This window comes from Sodiomyces alkalinus (assembly GCF_003711515.1).
Source record: "Sodiomyces alkalinus F11 unplaced genomic scaffold SODALscaffold_3, whole genome shotgun sequence".
Classification (NCBI taxonomy): Eukaryota; Fungi; Ascomycota; class Sordariomycetes; order Glomerellales; family Plectosphaerellaceae; genus Sodiomyces; species Sodiomyces alkalinus.
Genome location: NW_021167081.1, coordinates 734,662 through 758,170, shown reverse-complemented (window position 1 = coordinate 758,170; position 23,509 = coordinate 734,662). Strand labels below are relative to the sequence as shown.

The 23,509-nt window shown below is 55.1% G+C and overlaps 5 protein-coding genes across 5 annotated transcripts; 2 read left to right on the top strand and 3 right to left on the bottom strand.

Moving 5' to 3' along the window:
* Positions 1-3,627: 3,627 nt before the first annotated feature.
* SODALDRAFT_331803 (hypothetical protein) lies at positions 3,628-6,648 on the top strand. The gene is made up of 3 exons (XM_028611547.1): positions 3,628-4,248; positions 4,355-5,659; positions 5,725-6,648. The coding sequence occupies exons 1-3, from the start codon at positions 4,117-4,119 to the stop codon at positions 6,508-6,510; spliced, it is 2,223 nt and encodes a 740-aa protein (XP_028467504.1). The 5' UTR covers positions 3,628-4,116; the 3' UTR covers positions 6,511-6,648.
* A 710-nt stretch (positions 6,649-7,358) lies between these two features.
* Positions 7,359-8,009, bottom strand: SODALDRAFT_135914 (hypothetical protein). The gene has a single exon (XM_028606746.1). It carries the CDS (start codon positions 7,845-7,847, stop codon positions 7,497-7,499), a length of 351 nt encoding a protein of 116 aa, XP_028467503.1. The 5' UTR covers positions 7,848-8,009; the 3' UTR covers positions 7,359-7,496.
* Positions 8,010-10,298: 2,289 nt separating this feature from the next.
* SODALDRAFT_273971 (family 47 glycosyl hydrolase) lies at positions 10,299-13,895 on the top strand (the record flags this gene model as incomplete). The annotated part of the gene is made up of 4 exons (XM_028607926.1): positions 10,299-10,460; positions 10,605-12,285; positions 12,331-13,577; positions 13,662-13,895. The coding sequence occupies 4 exons, from the start codon at positions 10,299-10,301 to the stop codon at positions 13,893-13,895; spliced, it is 3,324 nt and encodes a 1,107-aa protein (XP_028467502.1).
* Positions 13,896-14,876: 981 nt separating this feature from the next.
* Positions 14,877-15,723, bottom strand: SODALDRAFT_323047 (adenine phosphoribosyltransferase; the record flags this gene model as incomplete). Its single annotated transcript, XM_028609780.1, has 2 exons — positions 14,877-15,022; positions 15,147-15,723. 2 exons carry the CDS (start codon positions 15,721-15,723, stop codon positions 14,877-14,879), a joined length of 723 nt encoding a protein of 240 aa, XP_028467501.1.
* A 5,518-nt stretch (positions 15,724-21,241) lies between these two features.
* Positions 21,242-23,398, bottom strand: SODALDRAFT_358102 (hypothetical protein; the record flags this gene model as incomplete). Its single annotated transcript, XM_028614069.1, has 2 exons — positions 21,242-22,822; positions 22,964-23,398. The coding sequence occupies 2 exons, from the start codon at positions 23,396-23,398 to the stop codon at positions 21,242-21,244; spliced, it is 2,016 nt and encodes a 671-aa protein (XP_028467500.1).
* Between the last annotated feature and the right edge of the window lie 111 nt (positions 23,399-23,509).

Sequence of the window (23,509 nt, the reverse complement as noted above, 5' to 3'; positions counted from 1 at the left end):
GACGCCATATTTAAGTTATTCCGCATAAATCCTTCTCGGCAACGGGTTGGATCTATGCTGGACTATCGTGATGCCGCCCCCAACTGCTGCGGGGAGGTCATGTCATGACGAGACATTTGGCGAGCGACAGCAAGTACGGGTAAAAAAAGAAAGAAAAAAAAAAAAGGGCGTGAATCCTCTACAGAATGGGGGGAAGACTCCCTCTCCCGCGCGTCCGATGGCGATTGGTGACCAATAATGTCGACAATTGGCACATCTCGGCGCGCGTCTCTGTGAGGTGACGTTGTGGGAGAGAAAGACGTTGCGAACGAAGTACCTAGGTAGGTATACGGTGCCACGGCGGTAGGGTGGAAAAGAAAAAGTAATGATAATAGTAGGTAAGGTAGAGAAATCACTCAGTACATAGCCAATGTACCTTGGGTGAACCCATGTGCGCGAGGCTGAAGGGCCTCTTATTGGCCGCGAGGCTGACTTTTTGCACTCCCCACCTCCACAGCCCAATGCATATCGGGCGGATAGTCGCCCAATCTGGTAAACGGTCGAGAGTGGGTCCTCATATCGGTCATCTACCTACAGTGGTGCCATATTAGTGCCCCCCGCTGGTGTGCCGCTAGTCGACCCGACGGTTCGGATCGCCCCAGTCTGGCGTTGGTTTTAGCGTCTTCGCGGGGCATCCTCAGTGGTTAGGGGAAATGCGCCAGCGTAAAAGGTGGGTCGCAGTGGTCGCAGTGGTCGCAATGGGTGGGGAAAGCTCTAAAGTCGACGCATCTTTTTCCGCATTTCCTCACATTTTCCTCAGCTCCTCGACCCCCTTTCCACTTTCCACTTTCCACCTCTTCTTTGTTCTCCCTCTGCTGGTCCTCTTCCCTCCTTCTCTGCCTTTCCTGTTCTCCCCCCCCGGCTCGACTGCCTGCCATCCCATGTACGCTGTACGTTGTACTATTAGTGGATGGGCGGACGGGACGGAATGCGCTGCACAATTGCGCCCCAATCTGAGATCTGTCGCGCATCCTGGCGCTGCGGAAACGCTGTACTTGTAATAAGTGTAGCATGCCCTAGAAGCATTTCCAGATCGCCCACTTGACGCAGACCACATCACTCAACGCCTTTTTTTTTACTCCGTCCTTTTTTTTTTTCTCCGTGACCTCCCATTGCCTAATGTTGCTGCTTTGGCCCAATCGATCCCCGGGGGGGGTCAGCGCCATCTTGGACCAGCCCAGTCTTCCCCATCTCCCTGGACTCTTTTCTTTTTCTTCTTCTCTCTTTTCAAACACTGTATAGAACAATATGCTTCTGCTAAGCCACGCGTCGGCCTCGCGATGGCTGCACTGCACAGAGGGACCGATATCTTTCGGCATTCCCATTCTTTGACATGCCGGACGACGCATCCCTCAGTTCGCTCTCGGCCCCCATTTCTTGTCCTGCCTACCAAGCAGATACACGTAATCGGTTGATGAAGGCTCCACCTTCCATAGCCCCTACTCATGAAGTCGGCTTGGCACACGAAAAGAAAAAAAGGGCGGCCACCCATCTGGGGTTTCTCCATCGCAGATCGAGCCGTAGTGGCCCGGTGCGCTAAACCCCGAAGCCATTGCAATCAAACTTTGGGCATCGCCGTCGTCGTCGTCGTTTCGTCCTTTTAGTCTTTCACGCTCTCGGCTCCTCGGATTGGACTCCCTTTGCCCGCCTCTACTAGCTTCTGCTAGTGCCCATGTTTATTCACTCTAAGCTTCTTCCTTCGGACTTCCTTTGCTGCAGACACGTCAAGTTTCTTTCATGGCACATTAATTCCGAAGGGAGAAGGGGGTTCATACATGCCTGGAAGAATTGTGTTTCTTGTACAGAGAACAACCGGGATTTTTGTATTTATTTCCTTCTTCATCCATGCACATTATGCCTATTGTGTGAGAGCTCACAAGATATTTTTGCACTTCCTGAAGACGTAAGACGTCGTCTTGTTACATATCCTCTCTCGTCATCCATTCCATCACTGAACTACACCCCAGTGGTGCTCTTTGTATGAGAGATGCTTTGGAAGAGAGATATACAACTACCCTCGCGGCGTACTCCGTATTCCCTACAACGTATATCCCTCCCCCCCGGTCATTTCGCAAAGAACCCCTGTCTAGCCTGCCCTACGCAAGTGTCTATCTAGTGTATGTACTAAACTGACACTCCAAGGATTGTGGCCCGAGCCCGCGCATTCTTCCCTCTCTCTCTCTTCTCTTAAGCCTAATTCCGCGGTCTTATCGCCGATCGGCGGTATTTTCTTCTTGGTCTATTTTCTCCTCCTCCTTCTTTTAGTGTTCTTAGCAGCTTTGCCACTTTCCTCCTTGCTCTTTCTCTTGCCGTTTCTAGAATTGGCTCCTTGACCAGCACCAGTGATCTTGTACGAAGTAGTCGGATGCTTTCCGAGTCCTCCGAAGTTCAAGTATGAAAGGGGGGGGCGTCTGGAGAGAAGCATTCACTTCGGCGCCGAGCTGCGCACTGTCACCCACACGGACTAGTGAACAAACCCTGGTTGTTTTACCGACACGTCTGGTGAACCTCGTTCATCCGACCTTGTCATTGGGACACTAGGACACTGGGGAGCTCACAAGAGCATGCTAGTTTCAGAAGCTATCCGTGATATCGGCGCTTCGAAACGGCCGCAGAAGTGCAAACTGGATTAGGCCACTGCCCTTCTTCTTCTGCCCTAGTCCTCTCCTTCTTGTCCTCAAGCCCAATATACCCACTCTCGGACCTTTCATCCATCCCCGTCTGTCACCCTCCTATGGATGGATCGGCTTGGAGCCTACCTACCCATGGCGCGCATCTCCCTCGGCTCACTCCTCCCAGTCCCAGTCACCGCCCCCCTCCCCCCCCTGCCCCCCTTCCCACCCCTTCCACCCACCCCTCCCTCTTGTCTCCCCGTATCATCACCGAAGCTCGCCATCTTGTTCCGCACTTTAGCAGCACAAAACCAAATAAAAACCCCCCCTTTCTTGGCTACATGACAAGTAACTCTATTTTGTACCTGTAGTGACGAACCAGCGGCTATCGTCTGTGAGCATCTACCAGACAGACGCTTTGCGCCCCCTTCCCCACCCCTTTTTTTGTCCCGGCCCCCGGGGCGCATGCATCAAGTTGTCTCTATTCCCGGAGAGCTAAACCTGGACACAGCACAGACAGCCCTGGCAGTTACCGTCTCTCGGCCGGCGAGGACTTCACCCTCGTCTAGCTAGGTTAGGTACTTGGTTTTGGTGCTGGGTCCTGTTCTTCTGCCCCCCCCAGTTCCTTTTCCGCTTCTCCTTCCCTTCTGCGTCTCCCCCCCCCCCCCCTTGTTCGGCTGTCTCCCGACCAGGCAAAGGGGTCCCATTTACCATGCCCCTCTTCCACTGTACCTTGCGTCTAGTCACGCAATTATGCGCCTCTTGTCCTGGGACTGGGACTGTACCGGTACTGGTACGTATGATGTAGCATCGTATCTGGCTGTGCTATCTATGAACGTGTATGTAGTTCGATGCCGCCGCGTGGGGCCCTGTCCCATGCCCCATGTCCCCCTCGAAGACCCAGACCTTCCCCTACCCTGGGGCCGGGGTCGAGCTGTGCCTCTCTCCATCTTTAAGAGAGCGTGGGCCGTCTCCATTCCAACAAGGCTCAATCTTCAGTTCAACTCCCTTTCTCCTGTCTTCCCCTTCCACTCTTCTATTCAACCCCCCCTTCGGCCCAAATCGCGGCCAGCGAGAGGCTGATTTTCTTGCGCCATCCGCCCTTTGACTCAACCGAGCTAGAGTATGACGCAGGGCTTGGGACTATTTCGACTTTGTTCTCTTGCTCAATGAGGCCTCAACTTTGAAGAAGAGCCGGCAATTCTCTCAACTCTTTTCTTTTTAATTGCAGGCTCCGTGGTCTTCAAGTTCACATGTCTGAGTCGAACTTTTGACGGCACCAACAGTTGATTACTTCTTCGGCCTCTCGAAATAACCGTTCTTTTCTTTTATTCTTTTTACGCCCCTCCGTGCCCCCTATTCTACCAGACCGCAAACCGGCAGACATTCTTCAACCTGTCCAAGCAAACCAACAAAACCGTCCATCGACAGTCGAGTCGAAAGATTTATATATATATCACCCGGCATGGCTATGATAGACCACCAATACCTCACTTCTTCAACACCATTCCGTCCTGAAGACCTTTCCGGGGACATCCCAGGGTCCTGTTCTTCTGTGGCACAGTCAGCTGCATACGCAACAACTCCCTACACCACAGTAAGTTCTATTCTTCTTCCTCCACTTGCTTTGGGAACGGCACCATTGTATGCAGATCCTCCCGCCCCCACACGGGCAAATCACTCCAGTCGGCTCACCATACCAGATCACCACCTTCAATCTCTCGCATAACTGTGACTCGTCTCTTCCGACGCCCATCTCCGGTGCTGGTTCGCCTCCTATGCACCAGAGGTCGGAGTTTATGCACGGGTATCCCTCCACGACCAGCCCCCATTCTCAGCAACCTACCGCCCCCTCTGGCCCCTCATCCCCGGGTTCAGTGCACAAGATGTACTGGAACCAGGGCTTCGACATGACGGCTCCTCCGAGCCAAACCGGGTCGCCCATGTCCATTGCGCCTCCCACCTCCTCGGAGAATCAGTTCGATATGAACTATATCTTGACTGACGGCCAGACCATGAAGGAAGAGATTCGGGAACCTCCAGAACCATATTTCGGGTCGTTTGGCGTCTCTGCTTCGGAACCAGAGGGCGTCGCCGCCTCATCACACCATCTCCATCATCATCATCAGGGCTACTACGCTGTTGACCCCATGCACCCAATGGGCCACATGAACTCTACCCTCACCCCGAGTTCTCTGGTAATCAAACAGGAAACCGAAATAGAGCTGGACGCTCGCAACAGCAACAACCACAACCACCACCATACTCACCACGTCACCCGCCCCGTCATGCACAATACTCAGAGTCCTCTCCTCAACCAGACCCACTCGCACCAGTTCCATACACAACAACATCAACAACAACATCAACAACAACATCATCAACAACATCATCAACATCATCATCAACAACCAGAACAACCACCACCACCACCACAACAACAACAGCAGCACTTGTTAGCGAACCCCAGCAACGAAGACCCCCACCTCATACCCAGCTACGGCGTCCCCAGGACGACCATGGTCTCAAGTCCCAGGATAAAGAGGCCCCAGCCATCAGCGCCACGGTCCTTCAAGCGACCTCGGATGCGAGGACGCCCGACATCACTCGGCAGCGGTCGCGAAGGGGGCAACAACAACAACAACAACAACAACAACAACAACAACAACAGCCACACTAGCAAAGACGCGTCGAACGATGCCACGGCTAGCAGCGGTGCACAACGCAACAAGAAGGTCTTCAGGAACCAGCAGGGCGGCAGCAGTAGTAGCAAGGGCGGCGGGCAGACCAACGCGGGCGAACCCCTGCGCTTCAAGCCTGGCATCCCCGAGACGGATAAGTTTCTGTTCGAGCTCCGGCAAAAACACGACGACAATAAGGGGAAGGGCATGTGGGATCCCATCGCGGCTGAGTATAATCGGCGCTTTGGGTGCAGCTTTGACAGGGCTGCGCTTCAGATGCGGTTGTCGAGGGCCAAGTCGAAGTGGGTGCAGTGGTCGGGGCGAGATGTGTGTTCTCCTACCCCTCTGCTTTTTGTCTTTACCGCCCCCCCTTTGCTAACGTTCAGGAACAGGACCATGCGTTAATCGAGGCCGCACGACAGGTTGAGCAGCAATATTACCGCCAAGTACACATGAAGTACAAGGAATTGGGCGGCAACCCGCAAGCCGACTTCAACGTGGGCAACATCGAGATGCGCATGGTCGAGCTCGGTCTCTCGGACGTGTGGATGGAGTCCTGGAAGGGGGACCCCAAGAAGATGTCCATCCGGCGGCGGCGGAAGTTGAATGAGCGCCAGCGCAGCTCGGCCGCCACATCGCGGGACGACGCGACAGCGGCTCGGGACGCTTACATCCAACACCACCCGGGTGGACAACAGCAGCAACAACAGCAACAACAACAGCAGCAGCAACAATTCCAGCAAACCCCCAACCAGCCGTCCTACGACGAGTTCGCGCCTTCCGGCATCAGCACCTTCCCGACAATACACCTGACGCAGGAAGAACACGAACGGGTCATGGCCAATATCGAAAGCAGGGGGTATCCCCTGGACGGCTCGGCGTCTCCCGAAACCGCGGCGGCTGCCTTGACGGGCGGCGGGGACGGGAAGCGGGACGAAGACGGTTCGGGCAGGGGCGCGTCGGTGTCGGCGACGGCGGGGCAATCCGGAATCGCTGCCGCTGCCGCTGCCGCTGCCGCTGCCGAACAACACGACGAGTCTGGCCTACGGGTGGGGAAGCAGGCGGCAGCCAGACGAGGAATGGGGCAGGGCCAGAAAGGGTCGCCTCAGAATCGCGGTCGTGGGATGGTGATGCAACAACATCACGTCTCTCGGCAACATGCTTCTCACCATTGTTGAGGCGTTGCGTTGTTGTACTTTCCAAACTTCTTCTTCTTCTTCTTCTTCTTCTTCTTCTTCTTCTTCTTCTTCTTCTCCCCCCTTTTCCCCTTTCTTTTCTCTTTTTGCCTTTTTCTCTTCCCCCTTCTGCTTTATCTGTGTTTCGGGTTTTATATATGGGGTTTCTTTTTTCACAAACTATGGTCACATTGTGGCCGGTCTCTCCTTTTCATCACCTCCAGTATTCTTACAATCTTTTTTGGCGTCTTTCTAGCCCCTGCCCTCCCTCTCTTCCCCCCCCCCCCCCTCGATGATTAGAAAACAGGGAGGGCAGTTTGGGTTAGTAACGACAACGATAGGACGAGGCAAGGGCGGCAAAGGACATCTCATCGGAAGACTTTCATGGGAAGCACAGAATCAAGACGACTAAGACATAAGAAGGACGAGCAGCTCACGCAGCATATCTCTCTGGGGGCGGTTGGGGGATGGGATACCAGGACACAAGAGTCCGAAATTCTTCTATTCTTTTCGCTCCTTTATGAACTTGTGTATTACTGGGGCTTTTTTCTTGTTTTATATTTTGTCATTTTTCAGAATATACCCTGAATTGCTTGGGAAACCGGGAAAGATTTGCTTTTTTTACCCTTCCGTTCGGTCCAGTCCTTTCTCTTTACACATTTAGGTGGCACACGTCGCCTCCTTTTGTGACCTGTATTTCGCCAAGAAATCACTTGGACCAAAAGAGAAGACAGATGAGGGATTCAATGAATATTTCCACTGTATATCCCATTTAGATGCTGCTAGTCCCGTGCTTTACGAGGGTACGAGGGCCTAGAACAAAGAGATTTCCTCCGAACCGAAACCTCATAGCTGTGCCGAGAGCCCGCCTCTCGTCAAGGCGCTGGGTCAATTTAATTTGTAAGCATTCTGGAGAGTGAAAGGGGTTCCCGCCCACCTCGGTCCAGGGGTCTACCCCCCCTTGACTGGTAGTGGAGGTCAGGTCGCACTCAATCTTCCCCCGTCCGGGACCGTGCTCCGGGTGGATGTGTCCGTGAACGGCGCGCATGGGGCTCGAAAGGACCAGCATCAGGGATTCTCGGCCTCTCGTCGAAGCGCGAGATACCAAGCCTTGGGGCGTCCAATGTCTTTGAGACTATCTGAGACCGTCCCCGTCCCCTTCCCCTTGCCCTTGCCCTTGCCCTTTCTGGGGTTGTCAAATGATTATGGGAAAGCCCCAGTGCCCCCCAAGTGACAAACAACGGCAGCGCAGGCGGCAGGCAGTCAAGGGTACATGTAGGGATCAAAAATAACCGGGAGGAGAAAGAATAGGAACAAGGACCCAGAAAAAGGGGAAACATTGAAGAGGAAGGGGAAACGACGCGGCACGATGTGTCGCTGCAAACGAGGCACGCGCGCTCCTCCTCTGCCACTCTCCTCCCATTTGATGTCTATCTACAACGTAATCCGATCAGGCAACGATGCTGGTAGTACGGCCCTGATGTGACCGGGACTTCACTTGTGGCAGTTTTCGCAGCGGCTAAGCCACCCCTCTTGCGGCCCTTGGGACCAGTAGTTTTGCTTGCCGGACTCTCGGGCCAGGACTCTGTCGAATCAGGAGCTTCATATTCCGAGGGGGCAGTGAGTGACTTTATGTTGTTTTCTTCTGCCGTTCTTTTCTTTTCATGTTCGTTCTGCAGTGCAGCATTGGGTGTGTTGCAGCTGCCGAGCCGGCCGGTGGGAGTTGTTGCATAATTTTCATTATACCGGCTTGTTATGGACGAGGGTATTGGGTTATGCTTGGGGTGCAGTGCAGAGTTGCAGAGAGGGGTGTGTGTGTGTGTGTGTGTGTGTGTGTGTGTTCAGACAGGTTTTGGAAGCTCTTCGGTCGATTCACCCAGTTAGAATATAGTGGCATCCGCATCTGTGGAACATTCGTTTCCTTCTTCACTCTGCGTATGGCCCCCAGCCTTCATTCGCTTGAAACCTGCTCGTTTCCCCTCTCTTGGCGAGCTCTCGGAAAAGACACCGCGGTGCGTTGCGTTACGTTACGTTACCTTGCGGTGCGGATTAGCGGATTACAGGTATCTCCCAGCTTTCGCTATTTTCACTGTAATGTTTCCAGAAATGGAAGAGCTATCCCCTGATACGATTTCGACTCCGCAACTGGGGCTGTCGTAAATAACATGAAGTCTCCTCTTCCCCGTCGATGAAAGTAGAGCCGACCATCTCGAGATGGAGAGAATGGGAGACAGAGAGACACAGTTGAGTCTAGCAGAAGCATGTTATGTTGCAATCATCGTGATTCTGAATCCTACCAATTCCCAGTTCAAGTGCAACGCAACGCCCGCTGGGTGAGCACTGGTCATCGGATGAGACACAGAACTTCCGGCCGAGATGGGTCGGATGCGGATGTTGTGCGACGCGGGACCTGGAACTCTTAATAAACGAAGGAGTAATAAGTGGCTCACATCATCCACTGACCGTGCGGGTTGCGGAGTGGCTGATGCGCGATGGTTTATATCCTATGATCATCACCGTCATGCCGAACGATGAGACGCAATACTGGTGCCAACACTGGTGCCAACACTGGTGCCGACGACCGGTGAGTGTCGAGATCAGCGAGTCCAGACTCTGGACTCCAGAGTTGTGACGACATTTCCCCATCCCCCCATCCCCCCATCCCCCCAGTGCCCCTTCTTCTTTCTTCTTCGTTTTTGTATTTTCGGCCGAGGCTGCCAACCGACACATGGGTAGATTTGGGCCTCTTAAACAGGCCTGGCATTGCTCGCTTCGCCAGGCCCTTTCTGGAGGCCAAGTGTGCCCCCAGCCTGCATGCAGCATCATCGCCATTCAGGAACCACAACCCTGCACTGCACTCAGAAGCCGTATGGACGATCCAAGTAACAATCGCGATAATTATAAGAATCGTCGCCGATTTGTGCGACTTGATTAACGATGTGGTCGTTTTCGGTCAGGGTAGCGACGAGAGTCGGGATATAGGAACCGAGATGAGCTGCCGGGGTCTTCGGTGGAGCTCGGCATCGACCGGGGAAGTCGGCGCCTCTTTCCGGTGCACCGCGATGCCAGGGCTGGGGGAACTGGGGGTCCAAATGGAGAAGAAGTTCCATTCCAAGACACTGCCGCATTGATTTTTTTGCACCCCCCGACTAGTCTACATTGTACGTTGTACTGTTTTCACCTCGGTGTGAATACGATGAATAATGAAGATATCGGTATAATTCGGTGAAGACGAGCTAGCTACAAGCCACAGCCACAGCCACAGCCACAGACACCACAGCCACGACCCAGATGACATCTCAAGACGCCGCCACAGCTCGGAGGTTCGGAGACCCGCACGCAATACGAAGACCCAAGGTACATCGTCACTTGTTGCGGACAAGTCGCCAAAAGCGCAGAGCAAACCCTGTGGACACAACAGCAACAACATCACCACGGGTTCCTCCTAAAGACGGGAGTTGCATACAAAGCCATTCGTTTTCTTATGATACCATGTCTTCATTCACCTCAAGCTCTCCTTGGATCTTATCTCGTTGATCTCCCTCTGGTTCTCAATGCCCTGTCTCGATACATCTCCATTCTTCCTCGTTCTTTTGCTCTCCCTCACATGACGATTTCCTACCAACACACCTTCTTCCGCTGTCTTCGAATCCGGCATCTGGTGTCTCGAAAAATCTCAAAAACATCTTGCGTCTGGGAGGGGGAGGGACTTGCTCCTGGCGGCTAGGCGCTTTGATGGAAATTGTCGCGTAGCTTTCGCCTTCCTGCGGCCCCATGTTACACATTCGAAAATGCCCTCGGCTTTGAGTGTGTTTGGCTGCTTCTTGCTGTCATGGCCTGCAATCACCGCGGCTATGGGCCCTGCCCGCCTAGCTGAGCTTCGCAACCATACCGTCGAAGTGTTCCAGCACGGCTTCAACAACTATATGCAGCATGCGTTCCCCGAGGACGAGGTTAGACCATCGGATCCTACTACCCCGTCGCGATTCCCTTTTATCTTCTTTTATCTTCTTCCTTCTTTTTCTTCTTCTTCTTCTTCTTCTTCTTTCTTGTACTTCGTACCTTGTCTCCGAGACTAACTGGCCTCTGCCGTACAGCTTCGCCCCATCTCCTGTACGCCCTTATCGCGGGATCCTGCAAACGAACACAATTACGACCTCAACGATGTTCTCGGCAACTACTCTTTGACCCTCATCGACAGCCTGTCAACCCTGGCGATTCTAGCCGGCACCCCGTCCGACCCTGATACGGCCACCTGGGCCTTGCGCGAGTTCCAAGATGGAGTCGAGAAATTCGTCGACCACTACGGCGATGGGCGGAAAGGCCCCTCAGGCCAAGGCCGGCGCGCCCGCGGCTTCGACCTGGACAGCAAGGTGCAGGTCTTTGAGACGGTGATCCGCGTCGTCGGTGGTCTCCTGAGTGCACACCTCTTTGCCGTCGGCGAACTTCCTATCCCGGCTTACGAACCCGTATTGCCTATACTCGAGGAAGCCTCGGACCCCCTTGAGCTACCGCCAATACCATGGCCAAGCGGCGGCTTCCAGTACGACGGCCAGCTCCTCCGGCTGGCGCTGGACCTGGGCGAGAGGTTATTGCCCGCCTTTTACACCAAGACGGGCCTCCCTTACCCGCGCGTGAACCTACGCCACGGCATCCCCTTCTACGTAAACTCTCCCTTGCACAAGACTTCCCCGAACCACCACGACCACGACCACGACCACGACCACGACCACGACCCCGCCTCGTCCCAAAGGTCGCGCGAGAAGACCGACACGTGCAGTGCAGGTGCCGGCAGTCTGGTGCTCGAGTTTACCGTCCTCAGCCGTCTCACCGGAGACCCTAGGTTCGAGAACCTGGCGAAAAGGGCTTTCTGGGCCGTCTGGAGCGCGAAGAGCGATATCGGGTTGGTGGGCAACGCCATCGACCCGGAGAATGGCGAGTGGGTGAACTACGACACCGGCATCGGAGCCGGTGTAGACAGTTTCTTCGAATACGCCTTCAAAAGCCACGTCCTGCTTTCGGGCCATGATCTGCCCAACACCACGACGGCTCGCCCTCGCGGGAAGCCCACGGATCGTGACTGGCTCGACCCCGACAGTCTCCATCCGAACCCCCTGGCGCCCGAGGAGCATTCGTCGGGCGCGTTTCTCGAGGCATGGCATCAGGCCCACGCCGCCATCCGACGCCATCTATACAACGATATCCACCACCCCTACTACATGACGGGCCATCGGACCCGAGGCCACCCCTTCACCTTCTGGATCGACAGCCTGGCCGCTTTCTATCCCGGTCTGCTGGCCATGGCCGGAGAGGTCGCCGAAGCTGAGCAGGCCAACCTGCTGTACACGGCCCTGTGGACCCGATATGGTGCCTTGCCCGAGCGCTGGTCCGTCCGAGAACGACAGATCGACTCGGGCATCGGCTGGTGGCCGGGACGCCCCGAATTCATCGAGTCGACCTACTACCTCTACCGTGCGACCAACGACCCCTGGTATCTGCACGTGGGCGAGATGGTGCTCGCCGACATCAACCGCCTGTGTCGCACCCCGTGTGGCTGGTCCGGGTTGCAGAACGTCGACACCAAGGAGAAGGCGGACCGCATGCAGAGCTTCTTCTTGGGCGAGACCACCAAGTATCTGTTTCTGCTGTTCGACCCGGACCACCCTTTTAACAAGCTCGATGCCGCCTACGTCTTCAGCACCGAGGCCCATCCGCTCATTATCCCCCGGGGACGGCGGCGGCGGCGCCAGAACCGTCCCATGCCGGACCAACGCAGACGTGTTTCGGGGCCTCGCGATAGCCGACGGGGTCGGTGGGTCAAAGATGTCAACGTCTACTGGGACGAGAGCTATACCAACACTTGCCCCGTTCCTGCCAAGGAGGTGCCCCTGACCCGATCGGTGCTCGCCTCGCGGCCGGACGTCTTCCACGCCGCTCACTTCGTGAACCTCCACAAGGCGCCCAACCCCCAGGGCGGTGTCGAAGCCGTTCCCGCAGCGCCAGGTTCCAATAACACAATCTTGCGGTACACGACGAACCATTCCGTCTTCCCCTGGACCCTCCCGGGGTCCATGCTGCCCGCGAACGGCATCTGCTCTGCACCCTCTTTCAAGCCGAGCTTCATCATCGAGTTCCCGCCCGTAGTGCCCAAAGGCCAAAATGCGGGCAGCGCCTTCAACCAGTTACTCGCCAATGCTGCTGCCTTCAAGACTGAACTCGGCATCAGAATCGTCTCGCTGAACGGTCTCAGGATTACCTTCGTCCAGGAGGAGTCTTCGGACCCTAGCTACGACCACGTCTGGCGCATTACCGGCGTGAATCTTCTTGTACTCGGCAAGTACGAACTCGTCCATATAGACGCCGACCTCCTCTCCGGCGTTGCGGACCCGTTATTTCATCGTGTCCGCTATCCCCCTTACGCCGATCTCATCGTCGTCTTCGGTGACGCGGCTGAAGCTGACGAGGATGCCACCGCCGAAATCCCGGTCGAGAGTTTTGAACATCTTGTCGACGGCGCTGGACGGGAGATCCCACTGACACCAGAAGAAGAGGCCGCTTGGATGAACCGCGAAAACCATCCTACTGCACCAGAGGATCGCAATCTTGACCCGGGCTACCAATCTATGCTCAAATCCTTTGTCCGTCGCGTCACATCCGTCTTCGACCCGTCTGGCACGGCCACACCGCGGCAGCCCGGGCCAGACGGCACTGCCCCCCGGCTTCACGTCGAAACCTACAAAGCGGCCCTGCCGGTCGGCCAGGGCGCCGTCCCCCTCCCCGACGTCCCCGACGCGCCTCTCCCCCCGATCCTCCACGAGGACACGAACCGCTCCACCGACGGGGAAAAACCACCACCACCCAACCACTTCGCCCTCCCCTGGTCGACCGTCTACCTCGCCGACGAAGCCTGCTCCGGCCGCCTCCCCGACGCGGCGCCGCGGGACCACCACATCATCGTCATGCGCCGCGGCGGCTGCACCTTCAGCGCCAAACTGGCCAACATCCCCTCCTACACCCCGTCTTCGCGCTCCCTCCAGCTCGTCGTCATCGTGGACGACTCCAACGGCGACGTCGACGGCATCTCCGGCCCGGAGGGCTTCGCCTCGCTCCCGCCCCACCTCCGCGACGCCCTCGTCTACGGCGGCGCCGCCCAGGCCGCCCAACCGCCCTGGCATGCCGCCGACGACTTGACGCGCCCCCGGCTCGACGAGCCGCAGCGCACGCCGGGCGGGTTGCCGAGGCATCGGCCTGTGCCCATGGTTCTCATCCGCACGGGCGAGGGGGGGGCGGCCTATGAGCAGTTTCGTCGCGCCAGGGGGGTCGGTGTGCGGCGGAAGTACCTTGTTGAGACGCAGGGGCGGCGGGTGGACAACCTCGTCGTGCTCTGAGCTGGATGGGCTGCAAAACGGGCGTCGGTGCATCTTTTCCCGGAGGGACATGAAGGCTAAAGCTGGAGATGTTTTTTTTTTTGTTTTTTGTACATGGCAATCTTCTGTTTTTATCCCCCGTCTCATTATTGGCATAGCAACGCTTGATGATGAAGATATGAGGGTCATGAATTGGAACGTATGACTTGAAGCACGCCATATGAGCGGGAAATACCCGGGGTCACTGTCTGCGATGGCACCATAGATTCGATGCATGTGACAAACTGCGCATGAATATGCCACTTGTATGGATTTGATTTTCATCTTGCAGCATATCATTACTATCAATGCATCGTCTAATGCTAGATGAGAGGAACAAACGAAAAAGCAAAAGTTGGGATGGCCAAGTAAAGGAAAATAACACCCGAATGCCGAATCATGCCATGCCCGACCTCGTCACCATCCCCGGGCTGACATCCCATCCCGTAGCTGCCCTCTCCGGCCCCGGGGAGAAAGAGAGCATAAAAAGGGGAGGGGAAAAAAAAGTCTATGATATGATTGTGCATATGATCGTCCAAACCCCATCCATGACTGCTTTAAATGATCATCCATAACTTTTGAGCTCCGATTCCCAAAACGCCACCACATGATGAATCCCTAGATGCGACATCCTTCCCATCCTCTCCATTTCAGCCGTCGGCGAAGCGAGAGAGAAAGAAAAAGAGGGGGGGGGGATAACGGTTGATTTTTCTGTTTTCTGTGTATTGTTGCTTTGCCCCTTTTCGCGCCCCGATTATGCAAGACGCGTTGCTTTATGACCAGCAACTCGGTGCCGCCGGATGCAAAGTTCCCCGTGTTTGTATGTACTCGGATACGCCCCTCTTTTGCATCGATGAGATGAAGAATAAGGGAGGAGGGAAACCTTCAACCAACCAAAAAAAGGGGAGGGGGGGAGAGAAAAAGATGGGAATGTTGGTGCATTTTTCCTTATTTCCCCCTTTTTCATGCGTCTTCGAGAAGAATGGTGGTCTGGATGCTCTCGAGCTTTTCGCGGCCATTGAGGCCGGGGATCTCGAGAATGAAGAGAAAGCCCATGATTTCGCCTCCCAACTGCTTGACAAGGTCGGCAGCGGCCTTGGCGGAGCCACCTAGACGAAGAAAGATATTCATTAGTAATGTTAAAACAAGAAGAGGGCCAAAAAAAGGGGGAAAAAAGACAACAACCCCCCCCCCCCCCCAAGACAATGGAAAGGGCGCTCCAGCCCAACCTACCCGTAGCAATGATATCGTCAACAATCAACACCTTCTGCCCCGGCTTGATCGCATCATTCTGCATCTGGAACAGGTCGACGCCGTACTCCTTCTGATACTCGGCCGTGACGCAGGGGCCGGGCAGCTTCCCCTTCTTGCGCACGGGGGCGAAGCTGACGCCGCGGCGCAGGGCCAGGCCGGGCCCGAAGAGGAAGCCGCGCGCGTCCAGGCCGACGATGACGTCGGGGGCGTTCTCGGAATAGAGCTCCCTGATCTGCAGGTCGAGGGCGGCGACGAGGGTCTCGTGCACGGACGGGTCGAGGAAGAGGGGCATGATGTCGACGAAGTCAATCCCCTTGATGGGGAAGTCGGGGAAGTGGCGAAGGGCGGCCTTGAGCTTCATCTTCCAACCGGCGAGTTCGGAGGAACGGGGGGCGGCGGCGGTGGACTGGCGTCCCTCGGCATCTTGACCCTCGGTGGCGGTGGTGGTGGTGGAGGTGGAGGAGATAGGTTGGGCGGGGTGGGCGGCGAGGGGAGAAGTCACTGGCAGGTCGGAGGATGAAGTGCTACCAGTAACAGGGGCCGGTTGGGAGGACATGATGGGGAGAAGGAAGAATCAGAGGAAGAAAAAAGGGAGGAGAGGAAGAAGAAGAGAGAAGGAAGAATAAGGAGGGAGAGAGAGAGAAGAAAAAAAGAAGAGTAAGGGGGGGGGGGGGGGGTAAAAGAGAGGACTGGGCCGATATGGGTTTGTACAGATGAGAGAAATTTTGGGGGGGGGGGGTCCGGGGTTCGTGGGGGGGTACGGTACGGGTACGGGTACGTGTTCCAGTGTCTCCGTCCCTTGTCATTAACCTCGGGGGGGTGTAGGTATGTGTACTCCGTATGAGTGGAGGGCAAGGGGTGGGACAAAGGGGAAACTGGAAACTGGCAGACGGCTGTAGGAGAGTCGCGGCGGCTGGACGGGTGTAAGGGCATAATAAGGACAGGTCAAGGCGCTGTTGAGGACGTGTCGCTGGCGCGGGGAGATGGGAACAGTGCTACCTTAAGGTACTTGTAGCCTGAACAGAGGGATCATGAGTAGTGTAGCTTGTAGTATTAGTACTTTACATGAGGGGATCTACGACAGGCAGGCAAAAGCAAAACTGTAAGGTAGGTAGACCAAAAACACGTAAAAAAGATAGCAACGGTGCGGATAGATTGGTGAATAATACCCTTATAACAACGTGCTGTGATACCACATAATAATCCGACATGGGTACGTCGTACTGTAGGCATCTAATACCAGAACGAAATCCACGTCTACCATCAGGCAGGCGAACAAGCACGAAAGCCTGGTGGTGGATGGCGCATAGCGCACAGGGATTGCGCGGGAAACGGAGGGGCAACGGGAGGACACGCAACAGTTGAAAGCAAGTGGGTATTAGGGAAAGGCTGGGTCGCCTGTTGATATGGAGAACCGGACGGAGGAGTTTGACGGGCAGGGAGATTAAAAGATGAAAAAAATCTCGAACTGGCTATTGATACATGTGAAAATAAACACCTGGTAACCACAGAGCGGAGGATGGATTTTCTTATACTTTATATCCCGTATTGCTCTCTTGGATTCAACACGACAAAATTTATCGAGTTGTCGAGTCTTGTCAGAGGTCATGGAATTACAGGTAACCTATCTAGGTAGCTACCTACCTTATGACTTGGTACGTCTCGTGTGTTGTATTGTTTGTTTGTCAACTGCTTCTGCTTCCGCTTCCGCTTCCTGTCGCTTATTATGGGCGATGCTACTCCCGTACTGTAGTTACGACAGCCCTGTCTGAGCTGAGGTGGTGAGGGGGAGGGGTATATCTTACAGAGGTACCGCGACAGTAGAGCTCCAGCAAAAGGAGGGGGAGGGGTAATCTCCGAGTGACTTGCATGCATGCGACTGCTGATAATGGTAGGTAAGGTACTTCGTAATTACAGTACGTTGTACGGAGTATGGGTACCTTTAGTCTCAGAACTGCACCACGTTTCGGATTCATGGTTTGTCTTGTTAGTCCTGTGACAACGGACTGGTACAATGTTATCTTGTGCTCTGCATTCACTCTTGTCTCAATTATCGATCGGTACGTTTAGCTGGTATATTACATTATTACAGTACCAGCCGCAGCTAGAAATTAGCGGAGCAGTGGACTACAACGTATCTGATGTGTATTCCATGTCCGGCGTAACGGGTCCTTTCTAAGTCCATGTTACAGTTTCATTTTGGACATCTATGACTCTCTTCCTCCTTACAGACTCGGTGAGTGAGTAATAGTAACTAATGGGAAATGGTCAACCCCAGCGCAACAACACACTGATGCAGGCGCAAGTGGGATGATTCTACTATTTCCAAGGAAACCCGTAAGCCTTGGCCTCGATTCCTCCCACTCACCTCACTTTCCCCCCACTATACGGCAACCATACGGCATACATACCGCACACATAGCGCACTGCGCCATGCCACCATCCCACAAATACCACCATCCACGACACCCAATCCGCCCACTGTCCCACCGTGATAACAGTACACACCATGCACAAAGTACCACACCTATGGTGTATCGTATCACGGGCTGGGGGAGAAAAGAAAAGAAGAAGAAGAAGAACTGATAAAAAGAAAGATAAAAAAGAAAGGTCCCAGCGACCGCGTGGGTGGGGAGATCAAGTCAAGCAAGACCTGGCACCACAACGTACAGCGAACTATGGCAACGCCATGTTCGAGCCACTACCGACCAGGGTCCAGGCCACAAGGCGTTCATGGCGTGTCAATTGGTGGAGGAGAAGGGGAACTATCAAGGTACGTTGTCTTCCGTTACACTCGGTTGACTGGGGTTTGGTTGACAGGTAGGACAGGTGGCAGAGAAAAAAGGTCTGGATGGAGAGCAAGCTGGAACGGACGCAAGCGTTCTTTTTCCCCGGCTAGGAAGATGACAACCCGGGAATGCGCATGGCGCTGGGCGTCCAAGGTAGATGTATATATATGCACGATTCCGATGGCAGCCCATATGTGTATGTACGGAGTATGTATGGAGTATGTACGATGGTGTCTGATGGTATGGATACACAACAGGTTCCCTCGGCAGCGTCCGGGTTGGCGCACAAAAAGGTGGAGGTGGAGATGGAGATGCCTGGAGTCAGTTCCGTGGTCCGCGGTCTGGTCTGAGGCTGTCTACCTAATTACCTGGTACCCAGATGTATGCCTCGAGCTCGATGAAAAGGTTGGGTTCATTCTCTCCCGTGCGCATTTCATGTTGTGAATCGCCAGCGTCCCATAATTAGGTAAGGTAGTCGGGTCATAGAGGTGCCTGGCCAGAAACGGGCTAAGACAGAGGTACTGCAGTACCGGTACGGTACAAGCTGAGTGATGAAACGGATCATGGCCTCGTACCTTGTTGTTTCTTTCCAGCCGTTGTTCTTCGTTGGGAAAGCAAAGAAGCTACCTACCCGCTTACGGGTCTCTCAGACGCCCTGGGTCGACTAAGGTAGGTACCTAATGAGGTAAGTCCTTTTGTCAAGTGTCTGTACGCATAGGACTTCTAGAAAGGAGAAAACCTTGAGGGGTCGAGGGATCTCATCTTGTCCATACTCACCGCCAACGCCCAGTGTTCCATCTCGCCAGCCAATATTCTGCTTTCCACGTTCAAACCTTGTTATCAGCCACGGTATGGGCGACAGTCACCGCATTGCAATCGGTCCCTCTTTTCGTCTGTTGCCAGGGCTCGCTCTTCTTCACTGCCAATCAGCCCGATATCTCTGGCGACTGTCCGAGTGCTCTCACAAAGGAGAACAAGAGCATTACAGACTTTACATGAACACAAACAGGGACCCGAACAAACGAGCACGGGAGGAGTTGGACGTGACACGGATTCGGCACGGTATCCGGGAGTAACAATGTGCAGTGTGTCTGTGCAGAGACCCAGAAGAGCATCCATCGAACTCCAGACTCCATAGGGAGCATGTTAGGCGGCTTGCCGGTCAGTACCTTGCGTATTCGGCGAAGCAGCGTCGTTTACTATCATCAGCTATCGCGCCGCAGTGAAGTGTAGGTTCCTTGTCCTTCAGGCTGCGACTGGATGGTCTCACACACCTGCAGTTACTTCGTAATTACATGTCTATATCCACCGTCAGCTCCTCGGAGACCTGCCAAGTGTGTCGAGATAAGGCAATATGACGCCAGCACGACCAGAGTCAAATGCCGAAACGCCCGAAAATACCCATGAATCAATTAGCCGCTCCCTCAACCTGAAGCTCAAGCTTTTAGGCCTAGACGATGCCGATGCTCGGACCGCAAGGGGATACCAGTCGTCAATCACTTTCACCGCTACTGTCACGACTCGAATCCATTGGCTCCTGCAGGGGTGAAGCCATCTTCGAACGTTCTTCTTTGTACCGAATCTAGGCTACAGGTGAGGATAAACGTCTCCCTCTGAACATCCATGACCGTGTTCATTTTTCCGCCAGCATCACATGAACAAAAATGAGAGGGAAGAAAATAAGGCCGGAAACAGAAAAGAACAAAAAAAGAAGAAGAAAAAGAAAGAAAGAAAAAAGACGTAGCACCACGCCTCCACCCGTCTCTGACAGCAGCCGCCATCCGCCACGTTAGGGACAATGGACAACTACCTTACCAGGTGCATCAGTCCGGCGGAGAGCCAGCATATAGCTCCCTTTCCCTCATAAGTCCTGATATGGTGTACCGCAGATTAGTACTCACCACAGACAGCCCGTCACCGCGGGCCACCCAGCCTTGCTGCCGGTCTCTCGTTTCATGAGATATCGGCGGGCAACGGGAGGGGAAATCAGAAAGAAGAAGAAAAGGGGGGAGGGAAGAAATCAGAAGCGTGCAGTAACACGGTGTCCTGCAACCGGCCACATCAGCAAACTGAACCCACAACTCGGGTAGGATGCCTAACCCTCCTGTTGAGGCTGCAGGCCAGATCCACCGATTTGAGGTGTAACCTGCGATGGGTATGCAAGTTAGCCCGGGGTATTATTGATGAGAAGGGGAGGTCAATCGGGGGCATATCCGGCGATGCAGGGAACCCCGGCCTTTTTCTATGTTAGCCACGGAAATGGCATGTGATATGAATGAAAAGACCTTTTTTTCTTCTTTTCTTCTTAGAACGAAAAGACGGCGGGATCAAATGTGCTCTTCTTTTCACTTCGTTGACTGGGACGCAGCCGATAGATAAGAATGGTCCCTGAGTACGCCGCCGACTTGACTTGGTGACTACACCCCAAAAGAACCAGCAGAGACTTGATACGGCCCTTCCATGCATCGTATCATATGTTCACATGTATCGTATTGCACCGTCTCGAAACAAAGGTGGGAGTTATCCATGCATCGCCTTGCAGCCCCCTCACCACCAACGAGACCGAGACCTCAGTTTAACAATCTCCTCAGATGTCCCCATGTCGTTTTGTCTCCCTAAGGTATGATATGCATTATATTAGAAAGGGGTGCTGAAGTGCTGAGTCTAATGCCTTCGCTCGTTCTAAGCGCCTCGAAATGAACGGGGTATCTCTCGGGTTCTGCCAACAACACTACAAAATCCAGAATGTACCACGCCGAACTGAACGCACACTATGGAGAGGATGATGCAATGCAACTCGCCATGCAAGGAAACGAAGGAGACGAAAGAAGAAGAAGTAAAAAAAAATATAAAAAAAAGACACTGCGCCAGTTGGACAAGAAATCGAAAATGCAAGAACAGGGCCCCATGATAAGAAACGCGCCGCATCCGAATAAACTCCTGTTTCTTCCCCTTGTTTCTCCCGTCCTTTTCTTCTTCTTATCACGAACCCAACCCAATCGAACGGGCATCCCAGGTTGTCACTATCATCCCGCAACAAACGGGCAAGAATCCGGCTCAGGTTCCTGCCGCGGGCCCAAGCTCGGGCAACTCGATAAGATAGGGTAGAGTCGGCACAAAAACGGATAAGTATCCCTCGCGGAATCCGTACCTTAGCACAAGGGCCGTGCGCCAATGACCGATCATCGTTCCATCATGTCCTCCATCTCGTTATCTCTCATCCTCCTCCTCATAACTGACGTGACAAATTGACTTTATTCCTCGTCTTTTTTTGTTCTTCCGCTATCAAGCTCGGAACTGCAACCGAATGATAGAGAAGAGCATGTTCTGAAGAACGTGCAACGTGACAGCAACACTCGTGGGGAGCAATTCAGGCCACACGGCGAGGTCGAGCTTCCCCTCCATATCGATATCAACGCGGTAGATCCAGCGCGTCAGGCCGCGGACGCACAGGGCCGCGGCGAGCTCGCAGGCCCACGTGACGGAGGAAGCGTAGAAGGTAAGGTCAAAGTCGTACGGCTCGTACCCGTCCTCCCCGAAATTGTCAAAGGCGAAGTACGGGTAGACGTCCTTGTTGGCGCCAAAGTGCAGCACGAGGACGCTGCCCAGGAAACAGGCCATGGAGACGTTCTCGGCCAGGAAGCGGATGAAGACGTTGCGGGTCTGGATCTTCTGGAACGAGGCGTAGCTCAGCGTCGTGAACCGCAGCGCGCGCATCAGCCGGTGCCACGGCCGCGACATGAGCACGGGCGTCAGCACGATGAGCAGGCTGCTCGAGATGAGCTGCAGCATGACGAACTGCTGCGGCGACCGCAGCCGCGCGTACAGCGCCCGCACGTACGTCTGGTACGTCAGCATGAAGTACAGCTTGAACACCCAGCTCAGCGGGTAGCTCCCGACCCGCTCGCCCTCGCGCAGGCCCAGCAGCCAGCCCGTCAGCGCGTCGAGCAGGTGCACGGTGCCGACCCAGCTGTAGACGTAAAAGACCGTCTCGAAGTTGTCGTGCGGCAGCGTGCGCAGGTAGATCTCCGCGTAGGCCTCCCCCAGCACGTAGGCGAGCAGGCCGACGAAGAGCGCGAGGCAGAACCAGATGAAGCGCACGAAGCTGGCGGGGAGCCATTGCCGGCGCATGCGCATGCGCACGCCGACGCCGACGCCGATGCCGACGCGCGCCGCGAGGGGCCGGCGTTTCTGTTGTTGCCGCCTGGCACCGGGGCCGTCGATGTCCAGGACGGAGGGGTCTTCCGAGTCGAAGAAGATGGAGGAGGCGGCGTCGCTGCTGACGACGGCGGCGGCAGAAGACGCACCGGCGGGCGGCTGGTAGAGGCGGCGCCGGTTGTAGTAGTAGTAGGAGTCGTCGTAGCGGTCGGCGGAAGGGCCGTCGCTGGCCTGGTCGCCGGTCCACCAGGAGGAGGTGAAGATGCGCTGGGTGTCGGAGAGGGAGTTTTGGAGGCTCAGATGGCGGCGGCCGGTGAGGAGGATGCAGAAGGCGATGGCGACGGGGGCGGCCATGACCATGAAGGACCAGCTGATCCAGGTCGTGTTGTGGAGGGTCAGGAAGCGGGTTTCCGGGGAGAGGAAGACGGGGATGGGTACGGCGATGGAGAAGATGGCGATGAGGGAGACGGTGATGGGGAAGCCGAGGGACGAGGGCCACCAGTTGAGGCTGTACAGGTTGAAGACCTTGGTGATGTAGATGAGGGCCACGACGTTGTAGAAGCCGTAGTAGACGAAGAGGAAGAACCAAAAATTCACCTGCACGCGAGGGTGTCCGTGGCCGGGGACCTTTTGCCGATTCCCATCGTCGGTTTCGCCGTCGTCAGGTAAAGGGTATTTCGGGAAGGGGACGGCGCACCATGCCACAGCCTAGGTGAAAGGAGCAGACCCCCAAATTAGCCATGTGAGAACGACGGAAGTTGTTGTTTTGGTTTTGGAGTAGGGGAACCAGAAAAGAAAAAGGCGAAAGGGAGGGGGAAAAAAAAAGAAAGAAAGAAAAAGAAAACGCACCAGCGTAGCAGGCAGGATAACCAAGACGAAATAGCGACTCCACCAAACATCCACAACCCTCTTGACAGCCGCCTGACGCGGTTCGAACCATAAATCGACCGTCTTGCGCCATATTCTTCGCCACGTTCTGCCCCGGCTGGTCCTCCGACCGCCGTCGTCGTTGTCGTCGTCGTCGTCGCCAAAGTCGCCGGCCAGGGCTCTCCGCGCAGCATCCTCGTTTTCGAGCTCGGCCGCGAGCAAGGCGCCGTACCCTCCGTGTACGCTCCCGCGGCCGTTTCCTAGCGCGGAGGAGAGGAGGCCTAGCGCGCCGGCGGAAGGGCGACGGGTGAGGGGGGGAGGTGGCACGGCGCGGAAGCGGCCCAGGAGAGGGGAGGCGTCGGAGGTGGGGCGCTCGCGGGATTCGGTCCCCTGCGTGAACTGGAAGAAGGAGGGCATCGTATGCTGCACCTTGTCTTCTTCTTCTTCTTCTTCTTCTTCTTCTTCTTCTTCTTCTTCTTCTTCTTCTTCTTCTTCTTCTTCTTCTTCTTCTTCTTCTTCTTCTTCTTC